This window comes from Varanus komodoensis, unplaced genomic scaffold (genome assembly GCF_004798865.1).
Source record: "Varanus komodoensis strain SLA01 unplaced genomic scaffold, ASM479886v1 scaffold36, whole genome shotgun sequence".
Lineage (NCBI taxonomy): Eukaryota > Metazoa > Chordata > Lepidosauria > Squamata > Varanidae > Varanus > Varanus komodoensis.
In genome coordinates, this window is record NW_025335873.1 from 445,051 (window position 1) to 464,496 (window position 19,446).

The following is a 19,446-nucleotide window of genomic DNA, read 5'->3' on the forward strand; positions in this document are numbered from 1 at the left end:
TAGCTTCGCCTTACCATTGTAGCAGTGCTCTGGGCAGCCGGTGGAGAGCAGGAAGCTCTTAGTCATATCCCGTTGGAATGTGGGGTGTGTGTGTGGTTGGGAGGATTGATGCAGGGAAGGAGAAGCCAGGGTTCCTTTCCAGCCCCTTCTCAAAGTGCAGGTGGTCTCTCTTCATTTCCCTCTTTTCTCCAGACAGTCATACACCTGAGGCACTCCATGTTGCTGCCCAGCCTGTCTCTCTGGTTGTGTTGGCTCTGGGGTTAAGACACTTGCTGGCAGGCCATACTGCAGCACGGTGGCTTATTTATTTACTTTATAGCATTTTTATCCAGCTTCTCGTCCAAAAAAGATTCCAAAGTAGCTTTCAGTAAAATAAGAAAATCAGTGAAACAAGACCATCTACAAAGACACAGCACACAAGGAAAAAGATATGGGAAGGGAGGAGGAAAAAATGACACAAGACATTCCATGTTCATGGTGGGATGACTCTTCTTCTCATTCCCCTCCAGTACTGCCTACTGTCATGAAGCGACTTCTTGCCAGTGCTACCTTCCCTGGCAAGCATAGTCTACAGACATCAACTGCAATGCAAAGATAAATTTGAGTTTCCACTTAGGAATGGCGCATGGAAAAGTCTTTATTTGGGACTATGCAGTTACTCTTCAGGAGCACCCATATATCTCTAGTGACTATGAAGTATTAAAACAGACACAACAAATGCTCCTAAGAAACAGCATTCCTGCACCAGGAGAAGCCCCTTGAACCATCCTGTGGACTGTACCCCTGAGTCTCTTCACCTCCCCTTGGCTGAAAGCCGGAACGACACCCTTGAGATAGCACTGGCTCCCATTACGGGATTGTTGCATGAGTTACTGTCAGTGTATCTGAAGGGCCTTCAAGGCACTAATTTGCTGCATGCATTAAATGGGTCATTTAACCCCAGCCAGCTGGGATTTGCAGGGCTTTTTCTGGCCAAACGCGCCCAGGGTTGTGTCCTTAAAGTATTTTTATCCCACTTACATGTAGTCTGGAAACAGAGAGGGCTCCTGCCAGCCAGCTTACAGTCTAGGAACATGTGACACAAAAGGAAAAAGGAATGAGGAGGGAAGAAGGAAAACACTGTACAAATAGCGTAATTCTGTGGGTTTGTTCTGATGCCTTCTGAATTGTTCCTGGGATTAAGAGAAGCCCTGTCTCCTCTGCAGTCCCTCCCCCCCGCCGACGCCCCACGTTATATCTGCATGCATACATCACATTTTTAGAGTGCTCAGGCACTTACACTATTACAGTTGCCAAGAGAAGTTATCCTTTCCTGTCTATTTAATTGTTTTATCTTGTGGCTTGAAAATCCATCTATTCCCCTCTCTGCGTCATCTGAATCCTTTTCACATACCATGGATGCTGTCGCTCAGTACTGTCAGCATGGTGGCCTGCTCATGAGTATCCCTGTGGTTCACTGGGCACTAATTTTTAGGGGTTTGGTGCCACATTAAATTTCCTTTTCCTAGGAAAACTTAACAGGAATACATGTTTTTAAAATCCAAACCAAAAAGAAAACCTTTCCAGAGATTGGCAGGAGCTTTTGTATATAGTCACCAGATTGTCGTTAAACTCGTTAATGACCCCTTTTGTCAGACATGCATTTGGATTCCTGGTTCTGTCTGGGTTGGCAGCTTTTATATGTCTGTTTTCTTTGTAATTAGTTATGTGCCACTGCTAATGAGTTCTGGGGCTCAATGGCATCTCAGCCTGAGCAGCAGCGTGTAGGCCTCTTACGGGTTTGTGCGTGTTTGTAAGTAACAAAGGCTGATGAATGGTTGCCACAATGAGAAGCCATGTATCCTCAATCAGAATTATTTGATTTACAAACTGTTTGCCCTTAGGCGGATTAGATTTGGCTATGCGCAACCACACTCTAATTTTTTGTTCTGCTTGAGCTGTCGGGGAAAGGCTGGTGTCGTGTTGCTTTGATGTTTCTTTAAAAACCTGGAGTAAACCATTACTGGAGTTCTGTTGCAATGTCAATAAAATCCTTGTCACTAGAGGCATCCAGGGCTCTTTTTATTTTAGGGTCGGATTTGAGACAGTTGTGGATTTGAGGCTAAATATCTTTGTGGAAGGAGTGCAGGGAAAGGGGAGCCGAGCAGATTTCCAGTTTGCATCCAGGAGATGTTTCAGTGGATATAACTTGTACACACTGATGATTTCTTTCTCTTTTGTACTGCCTTTCTTGAGACATTCAAGGCTGCCTGCAGTGATTTGGCAAAAATAAATCATAAGGAAGTAACGGCTCCATAAAATGTTAAAAAAGAACCTTAAATCTCGTAACAGCTTAAAAAGCCAAATTGAAAAGATTTGTCTTGTTGCTTCTCCCTGCACACTGAGAGCATGGAGACCAGGCCTGACACCAAAGGGGCGTATGCCAGCGTGTGGCGGCATCACATGAGGGCATCCTTTCCTATATGCCTGATAAGCAGGTGCCTGCAAGTGAAGGTGTCTTTCAAAGGGCCTTCTCCTTTGACTGTTAAGAACTGTCCCCCTCTTGGCAACCGAGGCAGGTGGACCCCTGGCTGTTCAGAGCTTGGAAGTTTAAAATTTAGCCTGGAAAAGGACTGGCAATTACAGCCTTTTTTCAGGGCTCATTCTCAAAAATGCAGAACAGACAAGTTTTCAGCTAGCCTTTCAGCTGTGAGGTTGGGGTACTATTTGAGTAAGCTTTGGTGCTTCTTAGAGTCATCAGGGAAGGAGATGGCCTTCTATTACTGTTGGTTTCCCTGCATCATTTCGGCCAGAAGCGTGGGCTCAATGAATGGACGAATGCGCACCTGCTCTCTATCTTTTGTGGGCATCGGTAGTTAGAAGGTACCTGTTCAAGCAATCATAAATAGAAGGGGGCTGCTACCCACTGCAGCAAGAGTGGGCAAGTTGTGGCCCTCCAAATGTTCTGGCCCGCCAGTGCCGTCGTCCCTCACCATTGGCTGGGCCAGCAAGTGCTGATGGGAATTGTCATCTACCCCTGCCGTGTAGACACTCCCCAGTTGGTTTTGAGGGAGAATGCAGCGAAGCAGTTTGGATGCTTCCAGCAAGGGAGACAAAAACATCAGGCTTGGAGGTGGTTCCCTGGATGGTGCACGTGTGCGCCTGAGAATTCCTTGCTTTCCCATGCTCAACTTGTGTCTTTTGTAAATAAATAGGGCAAAAATGCTTCAGTGCATAAGATTGTAGTGTTCTCTTCCCAGAAGGGATTAGATCCTGGAACTCTTCATTCCTCGAGGAAGTTTGGAGCACAAAATCCTTTTATTATTCTTGAATTCATTTATTTGCAGACATTAGAAGGCTCTCGTAGTTGATTTCAGGGTTTCTCTGTTGCTGCTGGGAGGAGTGAGGTCTTGCCTGTTTCTTGCAACATCTTGCCTTATGAACAGATCTGGAAAGCTTGCATATTTGTGGAAAGTCTCTCCCACACTGGAGACATTCAGAAAGAAATGGGGCAGTCAAACTGAGTGGGATGGGTTAACGTGGTGTCCTGCAATAGCAGAGGGTTGGACTCAATGGCCTGCATGGCCCCTTCCAGCTCTGCTCTTCTATGATGTTTTGGATAACCTTCGGGTTGGCGTAATCCAGCCATTACACTAATATGGATTTTATAGTTCAGTTTACGGGGACCATGGCTGCTGCTGCTTAGTCAGGGTACTTTAAAGGCAAATTCATGTAGGGCAGCAGACAATGGCTATCTGAAGCCCTCGCGCACAGGAGCACTCTGCCAGTCGATACGGAGGCCACCATGAGGGAGGGCTGTTGCCTTCATACTCACCTGAAGCATGGAGTTGACCACTGTGGGCACCAGTCAGATCATGGGTCCCCAGCTGTTTTGGGTCGATGGCTGCATTTGGATTTTGGGAGAGTGCCACAGGTACCTTCACAGCGGGGCTGCTGTGGAGACGCAGAGCGCCCATTCATTAAATGGTTCCCATTGCTGGCATGGACAGCCACAAAACACTCCTTTCCCAAGAGTCAAACTGGTGGGGCTAAAGGGATGCAACTGGCCAGAAAACTTAATTCCGAGGCAGAGGTGGGCTCTGAGCTGCAAAATGCAAAGGCACACTTTTGAACACAAAGATGGTTCAGGGGCGCAGCTCTTTGCTTTTCAGCATGTCAGCCTCTCCATTTTTACATGGTTATGTAAAATATGAAATAAACATCCAAAGTAGGGATCCTAGCAGGTGCTAAGGTAGGTGTCCATGGGCACCAGTTGGAGATGTCAGGATTAGATGGATTCACCATGCCTCATTTTAAGTTCTTCTGATGCTACTCAGAGATCTGTGGAGGAGGAACCAGATGCAAATACAGTAAGTGACCAAGGTACAATTTGTCCTTTATCTTTCTAATGCAACCGGAGGCTCACAGGATCAGACAGTATTTGTCAAATCAAGAACTACTGTAATTCACTGAATTTCAGATCATCTCTGATAAAGGATGGAAGGAATAATAAAAATTAAAGCTGTTGGAAGAAAGAGCAGCGGAAGATAAACTTCAGTTTATTTATTTTTTCTTGATCATGGAATAAGGTGCTGACTGTTTGAAAAGGCGAGTCCCCCTCCCCACCTTATTAAAGTCATCAGTTAAGCTATGAATTTTCATGATCTCTCCTTGCAAGACAGTTTTCGCCCCAGAGAAAATTTCAAACAGAGATGTGGAAGAAAGAAAAAGGATTGTATCTATCCCAGATGTGAAGTCTGAAAAGCTTTTAATTAATAATAGGCTCTAAAGTACTCCTTAAGAAAAAAAAACCTGTTCATAAAAGTGGTAATAATTCATAGCTGAACACAATAATAAAAACAGGAATGGGCCTGGCAAAGTGTTTAAAGGTGACAATCAGGGAGAAAATCACAGCAACAATCAAACTGTACCTTTTATCTGGGTCTAATCAGTGTTCACAAACTGCTGCTCTGAGCTTTTGATTAATGCAGAATTCTTTCCCATACTAGATCCAGAAACTGAAATGTTAGCAATGGTGTAGCTGGCTGGGGAGGAGGTTACGTTTTCACGCAGTGCATCATTAACTGGCCAAATGAACGACGCCCCGGGAGCTGGGGATGGCCGCTGTCCTACAGAAGGTGGCTGGGGTGGATGAGGGCGCACCGTGCAAGCAGATGAGTTACAGAGCCAGCTGATCCAATGCTTAGAGAGTTGAACGCAAAAGGTCTGGGTTTTCGTGCTTGCTTGGCTCAAGCAAGCACTTGACTCTCCGGCTACCTTACCTCTCAGGGTGGTTGTCAGGATACAATGGAGAAGGAGGGTTATGTCAACCACCTTGGGGGAAAAGGGGGGTATAAATATAATAAATAATAAGCATGGGAAAGGTTTAAAACATTACAGAAGCAACACAGGGGACTCACACAGGCGTGTTCCTGTGCACTCTTGTCAATAAACTCGCATGCCAAATCTGGTTTATGCACAGCTTCACTTTTAAGTGGCCTGGTCAACATGCACTATATATATATATATCACGCAGCACTTGGTATTTTCCTCTTCCGGAACCTAAGATGGGCATCTTCTTAGGCCCTGGCAGAGCAGCCCCAAAAGGGTGTCTTCAGTTTGCTCAGTGCCCCCAGTGCCTGCGCCCTCAGCTCCAGTGAGGTTTTTGGCTGACTGGATTGCAACTGAGGACTTGCAATGCTGCGTTCATCTAGTTCACCAGGACTATGCTTGCCTGCAATACAAAAGCTCCACGGTCAGAAAGCAACCTGTGCGAAGTGAGGGGGTTAAACATTCTCCTCAAACCAGGAACAAACCAGGATTTTTATTATTTATGTATTTAGTAAACTGATTTATTTATTTAGGTTCTGATTCTAGCCTTGGTGTTATGTGTGCACCAAGCATCAGAGCTTAGAATAAGTCAGTTAAACAATCCAGCATTTGCATTCAGCGTTTGTCTTTGTTTATTTTGTGTATTGCATTTCTGTACCATCCAGTCACTGAAGGTCAATGGGATGATCAGAAAACAGTCACAGTTCTAGGTCCACGTTTCCCAAGAAGCCAGGGATTGGGCAAAGTGAAATGGGATCCTGCTTTATTTCTCCAGGATGTGCAAGAGAAGGTGTGTGGGAAGCCAAGGCAGTGCTAAATGTTATTTTAGTGCCCTGAACATTAGTCCAAGTGCACAAGCCTTTGTCAGAGGAACATCAGAAGTAAAAGGGACTGTTCTTTCTGTTTTAATGAATTTGCTGGAGTTTTCAGGGGTCACAACCTGATGCCACAAGTGGAGCTGTTGGCTCTGGGTCTGCAAGGAGAGTTAATCATACAGAACTGCAGCAAGCATTATATTGCAATGGCAAACCGCAAAACACACTAAAAGTTCCACTTATACCATCTGAATTTCTGTATGTTATAACATACAGAAATTCACAAACATTTTGAAAACCATCCAGACAGTTAGCTAATTTGCGTTAAACTTGCCCCATAAGTTGTGAATAAAAGGCTAGCATGGTTACACTGTAATGTATAGAGCATGCATGTAGTGAATATTATACTGTTCTTTATATTAGCAAAGCCAGGTATTAAGTTCAAGAAATGCACAAAGGATGGAGAAGCTGAATCAGGTGTTGATGCCTACTGGTTGGACATTGCTTGCCTTTTTAGGATATTTCATCTCTGCAGGTAACAGAAAATTTGGAAGGAACATTCCTGACCCTCTTTTCATGCTCAGTTTTTTCTTTTGGAAATGGAAGTTGCACAGCTGTAGCACTCAGTGGCTGGTTCATTCCTTAGCCACAGTCCAGCAAGGAGTCAAGTTTTTTTAAGTCCCCCAAAATGGATTTGGACCATTTCAGTCTGTTGAATTGTGGTCTTTGGCTTTCGGATGGGAGCTGTCTGCATACTGGAAGGGTTAAGCAGTACATACAAGGTTGCCTTGGAAATGCTTTCCCCCACCATGTCATATGCTTAGGGACCGAGTGGGAGAAGATTCTTACTGGCGTGCAAATGAGTAAATCGGCGTGTTCTGCCTTGCCATGTCGGCTGCCAACTCCTAAGCAGAAGGAAAACCAGATTTAGTACAAAGTGAGCATTTACAGTAGCCCTGGGCAATATTAAAGCCTGATATGGTGTGTATAATGGTACGTTTCGTTTTTTATCAAACGTTTGTCCAAGAAAGCTGTGTATTAAAGCTTCAGTACCTCGGGGTTTTCTTGTGAATTTTAAATTGTGCTCCTACTTAAACCTCAAAAGGATCTGTAGATAGAAAGGCTCTTTTTTAAGGGGTTTTTTATTTTGCTTTGAAGCGGGTTGAAGAAGTTGATTAGGGTTGGCACCAGAGCACATTTCGATGGCTCTGTTTATAAATAATTCCTCACTACCAGGCTGGAGTTTCAAGGTGTTAAGCTTATAAAAAAATAAAAAAAAAGGGGGGGGGGATAAAAGAAAAAAAGAAAAAAAACCCTGTACATTTTAATCATGGCACATTTTGAAAGAAATTAGGTGATAAAAACAGCTTGATACTATCTTTTTAAAAGTATTATTTTCCCAAGATTTTGTAGCCTTGTCTGTCAAACTTACAAGAGCCAATAAATGCAAGAGTACTTTTTTAAACCACCCAAGTCAAATACCTTTATAAAAATGAATTTGTTCATACATGATTTAAAAATTGCAAGCTGCCCAGCACTGTCCTGAAAGGGGTTGCAAAGATTTGCGGGGCGGGGAGTGGGGAGTGCTTTCCTCACCCTTGGTTTTTTGGGAAGATCAGACAGCAGCGCTTACTTTTAGAAAGCGTGATATGGAAAGGATGGTCTTTTTTAAATTTTATATTTGGGTTGGCCAGAAATGGTGACTCAAATGAATATCCAGATCAGGGCACGGTCGGAAAAGATGTGCAGGTGGAGGGCAAATGAGCTGCAACAGGGGACTTCAGGTGGCCAGCTGCCATACTGCTCAGATGCGCAAAGTACAGTGCTGGGAAGGAACGTTCTCAGCCCCAAATGTCAGTGCAAAATCAGTAGGAGTCCCAGTCCTAGATTTCAGAGGGTGCAAAGGTTTGGGGGAGCAGAGACGGCAAGAGGGCAGGGCCAAATGTGTAACTGGGGTTACATTGCAAAACTAGCTTTCTTCCCATAAAAATGCAAGCTGTGTAATTGCAATGCAGGCTTGATTATCGATTTCAAGCATGTAATTGATTATTTTCTGGCCCAGTCATAACTAGTGCCTTCACTGGCACAAAGAATTTTGGTGCCTGAGCTGGGAAGTTTAAATGCCCCTTCCTTTCCCTATTTGGCTCTGGATCATCATCTCCTGGGGTGTTCTCCAGCCCAGGCCCTATGAATGGGAATGAATGGGAGCTGCCCCAAGGCGCTGCTGTACTCAGCCCTGTGCACCCAGTTGGTTTGCCTCCCATTCTGATGATCCTTACTGCCACCCACCCACACCGTGACAGCCAAGGCAGGCACGTCACACCCACTCTTGTGGTAAAACTGCCCCCTAACTGTTAGCATTTACGGATGAGCCTACAGTTTTCTCATTTCCCTGCACATGGGACCACCGTGTTGCTATTCACAGTCATTCTCCAATTGTGTGTGGAACAGCCCCCTCAAGTGCATTGTGAGTGAAGTGCTGACATGCCTTGGGAAGGATGGTGGGTGCTGGGGGGGGGCACCTTTCTGCATCCCTTCATTGAGGGAGGTGAGTGCAGCCCCTTCCCTGAATCTCTTCCTTGTGGGGAGGTGGCACAGGGGACTTTGCAGGCGGCTGGTCCCCCCCCCCCCCAGACCTAGCATAGCTTCTTGCCAGTGCTGCTTGATTACTTGTGCATTGCCAGGTAGAAGTGGTAGTGTTGAGACAGGTGACTGGCCTTGGCAGTGATGTTGGCCACTCACCTGGCCTGATATGGCACCTGCTCAACGGATGTTTTCTTTGTGATAAAGGAGAGGAGTGGCTAGCCAAGGCAGGATCCTGAATCTGATAAATATAGGATGCACCTCTGGCCCATCCCACCTGCTGTGTTACAAAGAGGAAGCACAGCGTGCATTCTGTTAAATCATGAAAGTCCCCTGGGTTCTGAGAGGAGAATCCTCTGTCTGTTCTTAGAGGAGGTGCCAACTGCATCTCTGCATGATTTACTAGTGTCTTACTTCCTTTGAACAGGCCTGGGCAACTTCCGGGAGTCTGGGGCCAATTTGCCACCCTTATCACCCACCATGAACTGTACCCTCTACTGAATTTGATAGCAGTGAAAAGGCCCCCCTTTATCTTTAAAACAGGTGCAGGGGGAGCTGGGGGGTGTTAATGCCTAATCCATCTCCCAGGAGCCCCAGGGGAGAATGGCTTTGCATGAAAGCAGGGCATGTGGTCCCTGTGTGCCTTGTTCTAAAGTGAAGAAGCCTTTTTCCTGGTCTCTGTGCTGCTGAAATCTGGTGGTGGCAGCAGCTCTTGAGGTGGCAGGGGTTGCGGGAAAGGCCAGGGTGGGACCAGGAGCTTCCAGCAGGCTATGCTTTGCCGGTCCTTGTGCTACAGGGTGTGAATGTGGATCTGCGCACATCTGTAGCTTTCCTGCGTCAGGTGCAAGCAGAACGTTTGTCCCCTCCTGAGTGGCGACACCTCAGAACTACCCAGTCTCAGAGGAGGCTGCTTGGCAAGTCTCTGTGTGTCTTCGCTTGCCTCCCCTTTTCTTGACAGGCACACTCAGAACAGTGATGCACGGAGAAATGCAAAGTGCCTGCATGTCCACTTGTGTACACATGCGCCAGCTTCTCTGAAGGCAGGTATTCTTGTTTCTTTCATGCTGCTAAAGCGAAATCCTCAGCGCGTGAAGCATCGGTTTTGTGCCTCCAATTTTAATTTGGAAGTAATACTTGGTGTGGTTCTCAGGAGTTTGGGAAAGAGTGGATTATACCAATAGCTACTCCGTAGCCTTTCCCAGACAGAGGTGCTTGCTCCTGCAGTAGAATCGCAAATACTGTCGTCTGAAACGCTGTGGCTAAATCTCAGCTCAGTGCTTTCCCAATATTTGTCTCCCCTTTCCTTTTTGGTTTGGTCTCCCCCTGATTAAATTATCCCCTTAATTAAATCATTATTTGTGTAATCCGCATTGGCTAGACTGTAGATTCACTGCGCCAAGGCCCTTCTCTCCCGTATTTAAATCATTAAAACGGCTATGGTGCTCAAGACAGAATAATGCATTAAAACTCTACACACGTCCATGTAGCGGAGAAGACGCAGGGACATGCTCGCACCGAGGGGGAAGGCGGCTGGTGTGCTGGGTTTTCTTGTTCTTTTTTAATCCCCTTTGCCTTTAATCTTGCTCCCAACCAAAAGGAGGTGGGCCAGACACACACATACGCACACGCACACAACAAGAGCAGGGAGAATTGGATATTAATGCCGGCCAGGGGGAAAAGAGGGCACCAGACAAAAGGACTGAGGAAAACGCAGAGTAACTTGTTTTTCTCTAGGGACTGGGGGAAAAGTTTTACTGTCTGCTCCTGAAGCAACCTCAAAAATGTGCACAATGTCTCATCTTTCCGGTTCTGCCCGGGAGGTAGCTGGTCTCAAGTCAAGACGACGTGAGAGGAAAGAGAAACGGAGGTGTCATCTTTCTTGATGAGCAAAATGCCCGTTGTAGGAGAGGCCAGTGTGTGGCCGCTGCCTTGTGCAGTGATCCAGAAGGGCTGCGATGCCACTGTGTCTGTGCACAGGGACGTGTTGTATCCCTCCCTGTAGGGGAAGCTGGGCCATGTTGTGTCTGGGCTCGGAGGCCATACAGGGACTCATGAGCAGGACATGAATGCCGCGGCACCATCTTGCCTCTGTTTCCCAGCCTATCCCGCTTCTGATCCTGGAGGAAGTACATAGCCGTAAGGATTAGTAGCCATCAATAGCCTTTTCCTCCAACCCCTTTTTCAAGCTGTCCAAATTGGTGTCCATTGCTACATCTTAATGGAAGTGAATTCCATAGTTTAACTCTGTACTGTGTGAATCTTTGATCTTCCCTGGATCTTTCACCGCTCATCTCCATGGGATGACTCCACTGGGTTCAGAGGGGGCTGAACACCCTTCCTCTTCGCGCTCTCCACACCGTGCATAATTTGGTGCATCTTTAGCATGTCTCCCCTCCCTTGCCTTTGTTATAACTTGAAAAGCCCCTGGCGTTGGAGCCTTTCCTGGTAGGAGACTTCCTCCAGCCTCCTAGTTATTAGGGTTGCCCTTTCCTACCTCTCCTCAGCTCTTTGCATATGAGCTGCACAGAGGAGTGAACAAATAGTTGCAGTGGCTTTGCCATATTGGGTGTCACCCCTCTCACTTCCTAGCATTCTGGGATATGTGGGGAGCATTCACAAAGGGAAAGAGGAATTTACCACTGTTTCTTAAAAATAACTTGACTATCTCTGCTTCAGACACAGAATGCAGCATTTCTCACTTCCCTGCCCCACCCCAGCAGCACTGAGATCACGTCTTTCAATCTGGATCTCTTCTCACTGATGTATGAATGATATTTCAAGAAAAAACACTAGTCATAGGGTCTGGGGTGGGAGGGAAAGAGCAGATGGTGTGCTGTGTAGTTCAGTGTGGAATTATACCACATAATGCAAAGATGTTTGTGTTTTTCCTTTGATCTGCAGTTCCAAGGATCCTTATACTTGGTCCTCCAGCCTCTGGAAAAACGACTATTGTAAGTGCTGTTGCTGTCCGTTTACATTTTGCAAATAGAACTGTTGCTTAAGGATACCTAGTCTAGAATTACTTAATTTTAGAGCTAATCAAAATGCTCATCTTTTGATCAACCCTGGAGGAACAGCACACAACTATTGGTACTTCTAGCCCAGTTTGGTCAGCACTGAGTGCTCCCTCCAGGGTTTTAGGCAGGAGCTTTTCCAGCTCTGCCTGGAGATGTTGCCAGGGTTCCAACTGAGCACCTTCTGTATGCAGCTGTGCCACTGAGCCACCATCCACCCCTTCCCCTTCCCCTTCCCACAGCCTCCCTCCCGTGCTCTTCTTGAAAAGGATATCGAGCACTGATCAGCACAAATTATCACAGGTAGCTTGCTATGCCAGGCTGCAGGACCAGACTTTGCAATGCCCAGTTCAAGCCCCACTAGAGCTGCTGACACTGAGCTAGCCTAGAAACGAAGACCTCGAATTTTCAGGCAAAGACTTTGCTGCTGCTGCTGCTTCTTTTGCCTTGAGCAAGAAACCACTGTGAGCAAGATCCTCATGCATCACCTCTGCAGCTTCATGCCACCCTGCTGTATGGGGCTGTATTGCTGAGAAAATGTCTGTAAAAACACTGGATCCCTTCCCTGGCCTGGTCCCTTCCCAGTGTGTTAGACTAAAACACCCAACAGCACCAGTTCACACATCAGGCGGGAACCAGGCGGGAGAAGGTGGTGGTAAGGCAGAAAAGATTATGATGATGAATAAAGCAGCCCTGAAACATTAATGCCTTCCAACCCTACCTCAGACTACATAACCTTTAATTAGCCAATGATTTGTATCCCACCTATCAGGTTACTAAAAGAGTCCCCAGGCAGCTCGCAGCAAATAAACTTTGTCAAAAAGGAACAATAGCTGGTTTGGGTGCTTTTGAATGCATGGGCTTGATAGTCTCTTACATTACACAGGAGGGGGCCTATAATTTTTTAAGTGATGCCATAAATGGAAGCATTCCAGTTTTCCATTGTGATGAATTTAAGAATGGCTGCTATATCCCCTCTTTAAGTATCTGGTAATGATTTTTCTCTCTGCTACTGAGGATTATGAACTGCACACTCAAACTGAGAACTCTGAAGAAGCTGGGATGTTTTTCTCTTCCTCAAATGTGCTTTCTTTTCCTTTGAAAATACATCATTCTCTCTTATCCCTTCTCTCCCTCTCTTTCCCTCCTCCTGCTCCCCTTTGCAGGCCATGTGGCTTTGCAAACAATTGGTGATCCCTCGGATCTCTCAAGAGACTTTGTTAACCACTGAATGGTCAGCCTTGGCAGCCAAAGCGCAGGAGTACCGAGAGAGCCAACAGGTACGTCGGCAGGGGTAACCGTGCCATCTCAGCGAGGAAGGGGAAGATAAATTGTGGCAGATGCCCGGTGAGCAATCCAATTATTGCAGTGGGTTTGGATCGACAGCGGTTCCTGCACAGGCTTGCAGAATCCATGCCAGGTGGGCTCCCTCGCTGGGGAAGAGCTGGCAGAAAAGAGCTTTCGTGTTCTGAGCTGAGAATACGTGTTTCACTTTTGAACCGACAGCCTGTAGCATTGAATTAAGGAGGGCCATCATTAAAATAACGTGATCTGCACTGTCTTCAGACCATTTCTGTCTGTAATGCTACGTGTTGGCATTACAGAGCCCTATATGGCTTGTGGCCAGGCTACCTGAGGGATTGTTTCCTTGCATATGTTCCAGCCCAGGCCCTAAGTTCACCTCCAGGCACATTCCTCGGGGTGTCCCCATTGAATGGAGTGAGATAGGTGGCTGCCAAGAACAGGGCCTTTTCGGTGGTGGCATTCTGGTTGAGGAACGTTCTTCCAAGAAAGACTTACCTGGCATGCGCACCATGATTTTTTCAGGACTGCGCAGAGCCCTTTACACATCCCTAGGCATTTTAGTCCAGTGTGAGCCAGTGTGGCGCAGTGGGCAAGAGCATGGGCCTGGGACTCAGGCGATCCGGGTTCGAGTCCCCACTGGGCCATGGAGCCAACTGGGTGACTCTGGGCCAGTCACAGACTCTCGGCCCAGCCCACCTCACAGGGTTGTTGTTGTAGGGATAAGATGGAGGAGGAGATGTAAGCTGCCTTGAGCCCTTTGTAGGAAAAAGGCAGGATATAAATCGAAATAATAAATAAATAAATAATAGTCCTTCAGTTTTTGTTGTTTTAAAATGTGTTCTTGTATTTTTAGTTCTTCACACCGCAAACACTTTTGTGCCACTGTTTTAAACTTCTAAGAGCTTTGTCATGCCTGTAGCTTTCTATGGTTTTAATTTAATGAGCTGCCCAGGAAGCTTTGGCTATTGAGTGATGTAGAAATATAATGCACGAATGAACAAACAAACGCCAACTTAAGGGGGCAAATACTTGGTCTCGCCTGGTAGACAGGGGCCAAAAGTAGGGAGTCACATCTGGATGCAAGTGGGGGGGCCACAGATGAGTTGAAAAGTATGGTGGGGAAAATGTCATGGCTGATGCGTCCCAAGTTCCAGATCATCCCAGAACCAGAGATGTCCTTCCCAGCTCCACTGCCAGCCTCAGCACATGTGGAGGAGAAAGACTCTAAAAAGTATTCCAAGGCTCCTGCCTGGAACAGCCTTTGGTTACCCATTCTCCTGTTCGCTGCAGGCCACCAGAAATCCCGGACAGGTGAGTGGGCAGGCTGGCAGAGGATGGACAGGTCGCTTCCTCCGCTCGCCACTGTTGTGCGTGGCTCTCCCATGCATCAAAAATAAAAAAGCCCCTACTGGCAGTCAAGCGGGAGCTTGCAGCCAGCAAGAACACATGGGCTGCTGAACCAAAGAACGGTGGCTGTTGAACTTCTGTGGGCTTAGTCCCATGGCTGCCTTGGAAGGTACCTTGCCCATGAGTCGGCCTGGGGGCTTGGTACCCCCCACCTGGCCCCACTTCCCCCCAGCTCTTCCGAATGCCCCACGATCACTGCTTGGGCTCCAGGAGCAGAAGCCATGACAGGTCCAAGGCGGTGCCTGGAGCTGGAGGTACAACGCACAGCTGTGTGCATGCGCGCTTCCCTCTGTCGGTGCGCCACTTGAGGAGGGAGGGTGCACCTGGGCTCTCTGGATCAGGTCCCCAGGAATGCTCCATGGAGGGTCGAGGGAACAAGAGCAGGTGCCGGGTCTGAACCCCCTTTCTTGCTGTTGGCTGTCGCTGGTGCAGCGCTTCTTTCTGTTCAGCCCCTGTGCTTGTGCTGCAGCAGGGAGAGCTCCCCTGCTATCGCTTTTCTCTTGGACTCCTTTAATTTTGCCTTGACAAGAGCTATGATTCTAAACTTTGTTCCTCTTATCGGAGATCATTTTTATTCAATTGCTTGGCAAAACCACAATTAATTTGTAGGGAGAAAATAGAAAGCAACACACATGCACAAATCCCCCTCGGTTTAATTACTCTCATTATTAGCATATTCCAGGCTAATCAGCAGCACTTTCAAGGGTGCCCTGTAGGATTTCCTTGATTATTATGGGGTGGAACATGAAAGTCAAAGAGACCTGGCAAAAATCAGGCGGTGTGTGTGTGTGGCGATATGGAATTGACCTGGCACTTTACGTATCTGCTGGTGTTATTATAGAAAAGTACTTTGGGTAAAAACACAAGAACATTCTCCTGGTTTTCTAAGCAGAAGGGCACTGCACCTTCAGGAGTCCAAAAGCAAGTGACGGCAGGGCTCAAGCTAGTCCTGAAGTCTGCCATGTGGGCCAAAATGGTATAGAGGAGGCTGGAGAGGCAAGGAGTGAGTCTGGGCAGTGTTGAGAATGGCTTGCCCTTTGCAAAAGGATCTAGTCACGCACAGGAGGGCCGTCGAACGGGAATATACACAGCTGCCATCAGAGGCACATCTGGCGGCGATGGGAGATGCGGTCACACCAGCGGCTGTCCCCCAGCCCTGGGACTCCCTGCTGAGGGAAGCAAGGGCTTTGCCCTCTCTCTTGTCCTTCTGCCTGAAGGCAAAGAGTTCTCAGTTCAGGCACGGATCTGTTCTTGAAGGCTTTGTTTCAACTTGGTTGCTAATGGGGTGCTTATATTTATTGTTGGTGGTGTGCGGCATGGGCACATGTGGGTTTTTTCATGCTATATTTTAATTAACATTTAGTTTTTACCCTGAATTTTATTGTTAGCTGCCTTAAGCACCGTTTGTTGACAGAAAGACGGAATGTCGATAAAGATGGAGCCCTCTGGTGTTCCTCGACAGATGCCGAGCTACACGACATGATCCCTTTTGGCCAGCTGCATCAGTGGCCCAAGGATTCAGCAGATGGTTGCTCTGTCTTCTGGCAAGCGGCTAGGGCAGTTCTTCTGGGACGGGGGGTTGGGGGAACCGCACAGCTGAATGACTGGAGGTTAGAGAAAGAGGCTGTGGTCAGAGGAATGGGTCTGGTCACCTAGAGAACCCTCAGTGGCTTGAACTGGTAATGCACAACGGCGAGTTCTGGCACCCCTGATGTGCAGACTCAGGCAGCCCCTTGTCCACTGCACTGGCCCAATGGAGCAGAGCAGCGGACAAGTGCTGTGCACAGGTGAGGAGAGGACAGGAAGTGCTCACCTTCCGGCTGTTTTTGACTCTGTAGCCATCCATGCCCCTCTGGCAGGCGCATGGGGCAGCTGAGGTGCCCGGAGGGCTTCCAGCAGCATTAGTGGCAGCAAGCGGCCCATGAGGAACTGTCGGTGCTGTTGCCGCTCCACTGCGGCTCCCGTGGGCATCCCTGGTGCAGTCACTTTTTCCAGGTACAGCTTCCTTGTTGAGCTTCCCCCCTCATCTGTGTCATCAGGGCCTGAGTCTGGCTGGGGCCAAGATATCGTAGGGTGAAAGAGGAACACTCATGTGCCGCTGCCTCGGAAAAGGGGGCGCAGTCACTCCAGGGCCTCTGCGGGTGCCGTCTCTGGCTTTGCCGGAGCTCCGTTTGCGGGAGGAGGAAGGACAGGGCATGGCTCTCCTGGCACAACGAAGCTGCACCTGAGAGTTTTTATGAAGGCCGGGTAGTGTTGCCCTCAGGGCAGGACATGGTCTGGAGCTGTGTGGGCAGCATTCATTCAGGACAAATATCTGCCTGTGTTTTCTCAGCAAAAAGCTTGCATGCAAGTGTAAGAGCGAGAAGCTTTCTTACGATGGGGCCCCTGCTTTTTGAAGAAGCAGCTTTGCCTGACAGCCTTGTCCCCCTCCGCAGCCCCCTTTCTAAAAAAGCCCTTGGACTTTTTTTTCCCTATCCACAAACTCCGGTCAAAAGGAAGGAAGCAAGCCCATTCCGGCGCTGTTCAAGTTGCTGAGGACCACTCTAGTTTAAATTGGATCTGCAAGCCTGAGCAGGGCGGACCCCCTGGCAGCCTTTCTCCGGCTCTTGAAATGACACATCAAAGAGGGAAGAGGGAGGCTGGCTGTTTCTGATAGCAGCATGAGGCACCTTTGTAAAATGACAGCCTCAAAGCTGCGGATCCAGCTCCAGCCGCGAGAGGCTGCGGGAGGCTTTGACGCACCACCCTGTGGGACCTGCGGGCTACCAAGAAGCTCACCAGCTCCTTCCATCCCCGTCCCCCCCCTCCGCCTGTTACCTGTGTGAATGCATCTGCCTTCTGAATGGCTGCTTTGAGAGGACTGAGTCTCGGAGACATTGGGGACCTGGGAAAGGCCTAATTGTGTCAATTTGTCCATCTCTTGCCTGTCTGCCTTGCATTTGCTCTCTGGACAGTTTGTGTCCAGTTTCCTTTGAAGAGATGCTATTTGCCATTCCTCTTGGCAGCCCTTCTTCCATTGAATGCTCAAATTCTTTTCAAGACACTGTCAGGGATGTGATCCAGGAAGTTCATAACCTCCAGACAGGACCTAATCCAGAGGGGCTGACTTGGCTTGTGCAGACTGAGGCTTCAGAATGCCAAAGGAAATAGGGACGGGACATTGCCCATCGGGTCTCCTTTTTAGTCCATCCAAAGATGGTTTTAAAAAGTCCTTTACATCGCTCATTCAGAGGCTGGAGCCCCCCAGCTTATAAAGCGGAGCATGTTTTAATTGTTTGGATTGGTCAAATTAGGATGGCCACTTTTGAATTACCAAAACTAGAAAATGCATCACACACTCAAAAAGGGAGACAGGCATTGGTCTGAAATATGAATGTATTAATTTAACTGTACAGATGCATGTTTAGGAATCATCATGACTGAAATAGAAGTGTGTCTCATAGGAGGGTGGAAGGCTGACTGGCGACCTGTAGCTGGGCATGGCTTCCTAATTTTCTTCACCTTTAAACTGCAATTCAACAGGACAGCCCTTCCCCAAATTGGAACTCTAGATGTTTTAGCTGGTAATTCCCATAATTCCCAGCTGGCATCATCACTGGGAATTATGGGTGTTGCAGTCTAATGCATCAGGTTGGGGAAAGCTGAGATAGGCCTTCAAAATAGGAGGTTATAATACAGTGAACTGAAGACCTTACAGTGTTTGAACTGGTGGCATATAGAAGCCACCTTCAAAAGGATAATTCCATAGTTATCTAGTCCACTTCTGCTGATCTCTATGTGAAGTTGTATTTTTCAAATATGTGCATTTTATTTCCATTGCTGTGGATGCCTACAAATTATGTACATCAAAGAACAACAGTCAGCAAAACAAAAAACAGAGGTTGTCAAAGACTAGTAATTTCTTTTTCCTTCCCATGCAGTTCCAGAACTTTGGAGTAAATGTCCAGGGCCCCAGTCAGCAGAGACAGCAGGGCTTAGCACAACCTGTAGCAAGTGAGGGTGTATGCAAGAACATCCAAAGAATGGGTCCCCATCACACCATTGTTGGAATTGACCCAAGTACACTACCTTTTCTGTGTTATTTTTGGAAAGGATTTAATCCTTCCAGTCATTTGGGATTTTTCTGTTCAGATACTGAAGGTATAAATATTTGTTTGAACAGTGCTGTGGATCCTTATCCTCCCAATTTCTCTTCTCTTCTCCCTTGAATAATAATATGTAGGAAATTCCTGATGCGCTGTGGGCAGAACTGATTGAGGAACGCCTGAAGGTCGAGGACTGTCTTCACACTGTAAGTGTTGCTCCGCAGAAGACCACCTGGATGAAAGCACAGGCAGCGGTGGCATTATGCCAGGGTCCCAAAAATATTTTCCAGGGCCCCAGATATATTCTGAATGTCCCTTGATACCAATGGAAGTTTTTTGGTTCCTCCTCAGCTTAATTGCCTCATGGGGGAAGAAAGGATTAACTCTCCACACATGCTGCAGTCTTTCCCTGTACAGCAATTAGGTTTCGGGATGAAAATACTTGCTTTCCTTTGGTTTTGGATAATTTGAATCAGGGTGCAAATTAATTGAAGAACATATTTTATCTCAGATAATTTGGAGGAGAAGTTAATTGGCCAGCTTTGCCTGCTGTGACATTTAAAGAAATCTTCATCTTATTTCTACCTTTGCACAGATAGCCATATATTTGCATATGCAGACTTGACACTACTTTGCACCCTGTGGACCTGAATTTCAGATCTTTTAAGTGTCCAGCAACCTGTCTTTGCTTACAGGTGACAGGGAACTTTCAGAATCTAAATGCAAAAGAAGGAATGGGGTGGACAGGTGGGCACCAGGGGACAGCTGGGGTGCTGGCACAATTGACCCCTTGAACATCCCCATAGGGAGTGTGGACTGTTATGAACAGAAGAAAAGGGAGGAAGAGAGTGTGCATATGCTAATCTGTTGGCACTGAGACGATCAAAGGGGGAGCATGGTGTAGCTCTGTTGACTGCCTGGGGCAGC

General features: G+C 47.3%; 1 protein-coding gene across 1 annotated transcript in view; it reads left to right on the forward strand.

Moving 5' to 3' along the window:
- AK8 (adenylate kinase 8) overlaps positions 1-19,446 on the forward strand; it is an 89,891-nt gene that overhangs the window by 2,501 nt on the left and 67,944 nt on the right. The window contains exons 3-5 of the mRNA XM_044439988.1: positions 11,610-11,659; positions 12,889-13,002; positions 18,657-18,725. Of these exons, the coding sequence (XP_044295923.1) occupies positions 11,610-11,659; positions 12,889-13,002; positions 18,657-18,725 (233 nt within the window). The remainder of the gene's footprint in view (positions 1-11,609; positions 11,660-12,888; positions 13,003-18,656; positions 18,726-19,446) is intronic.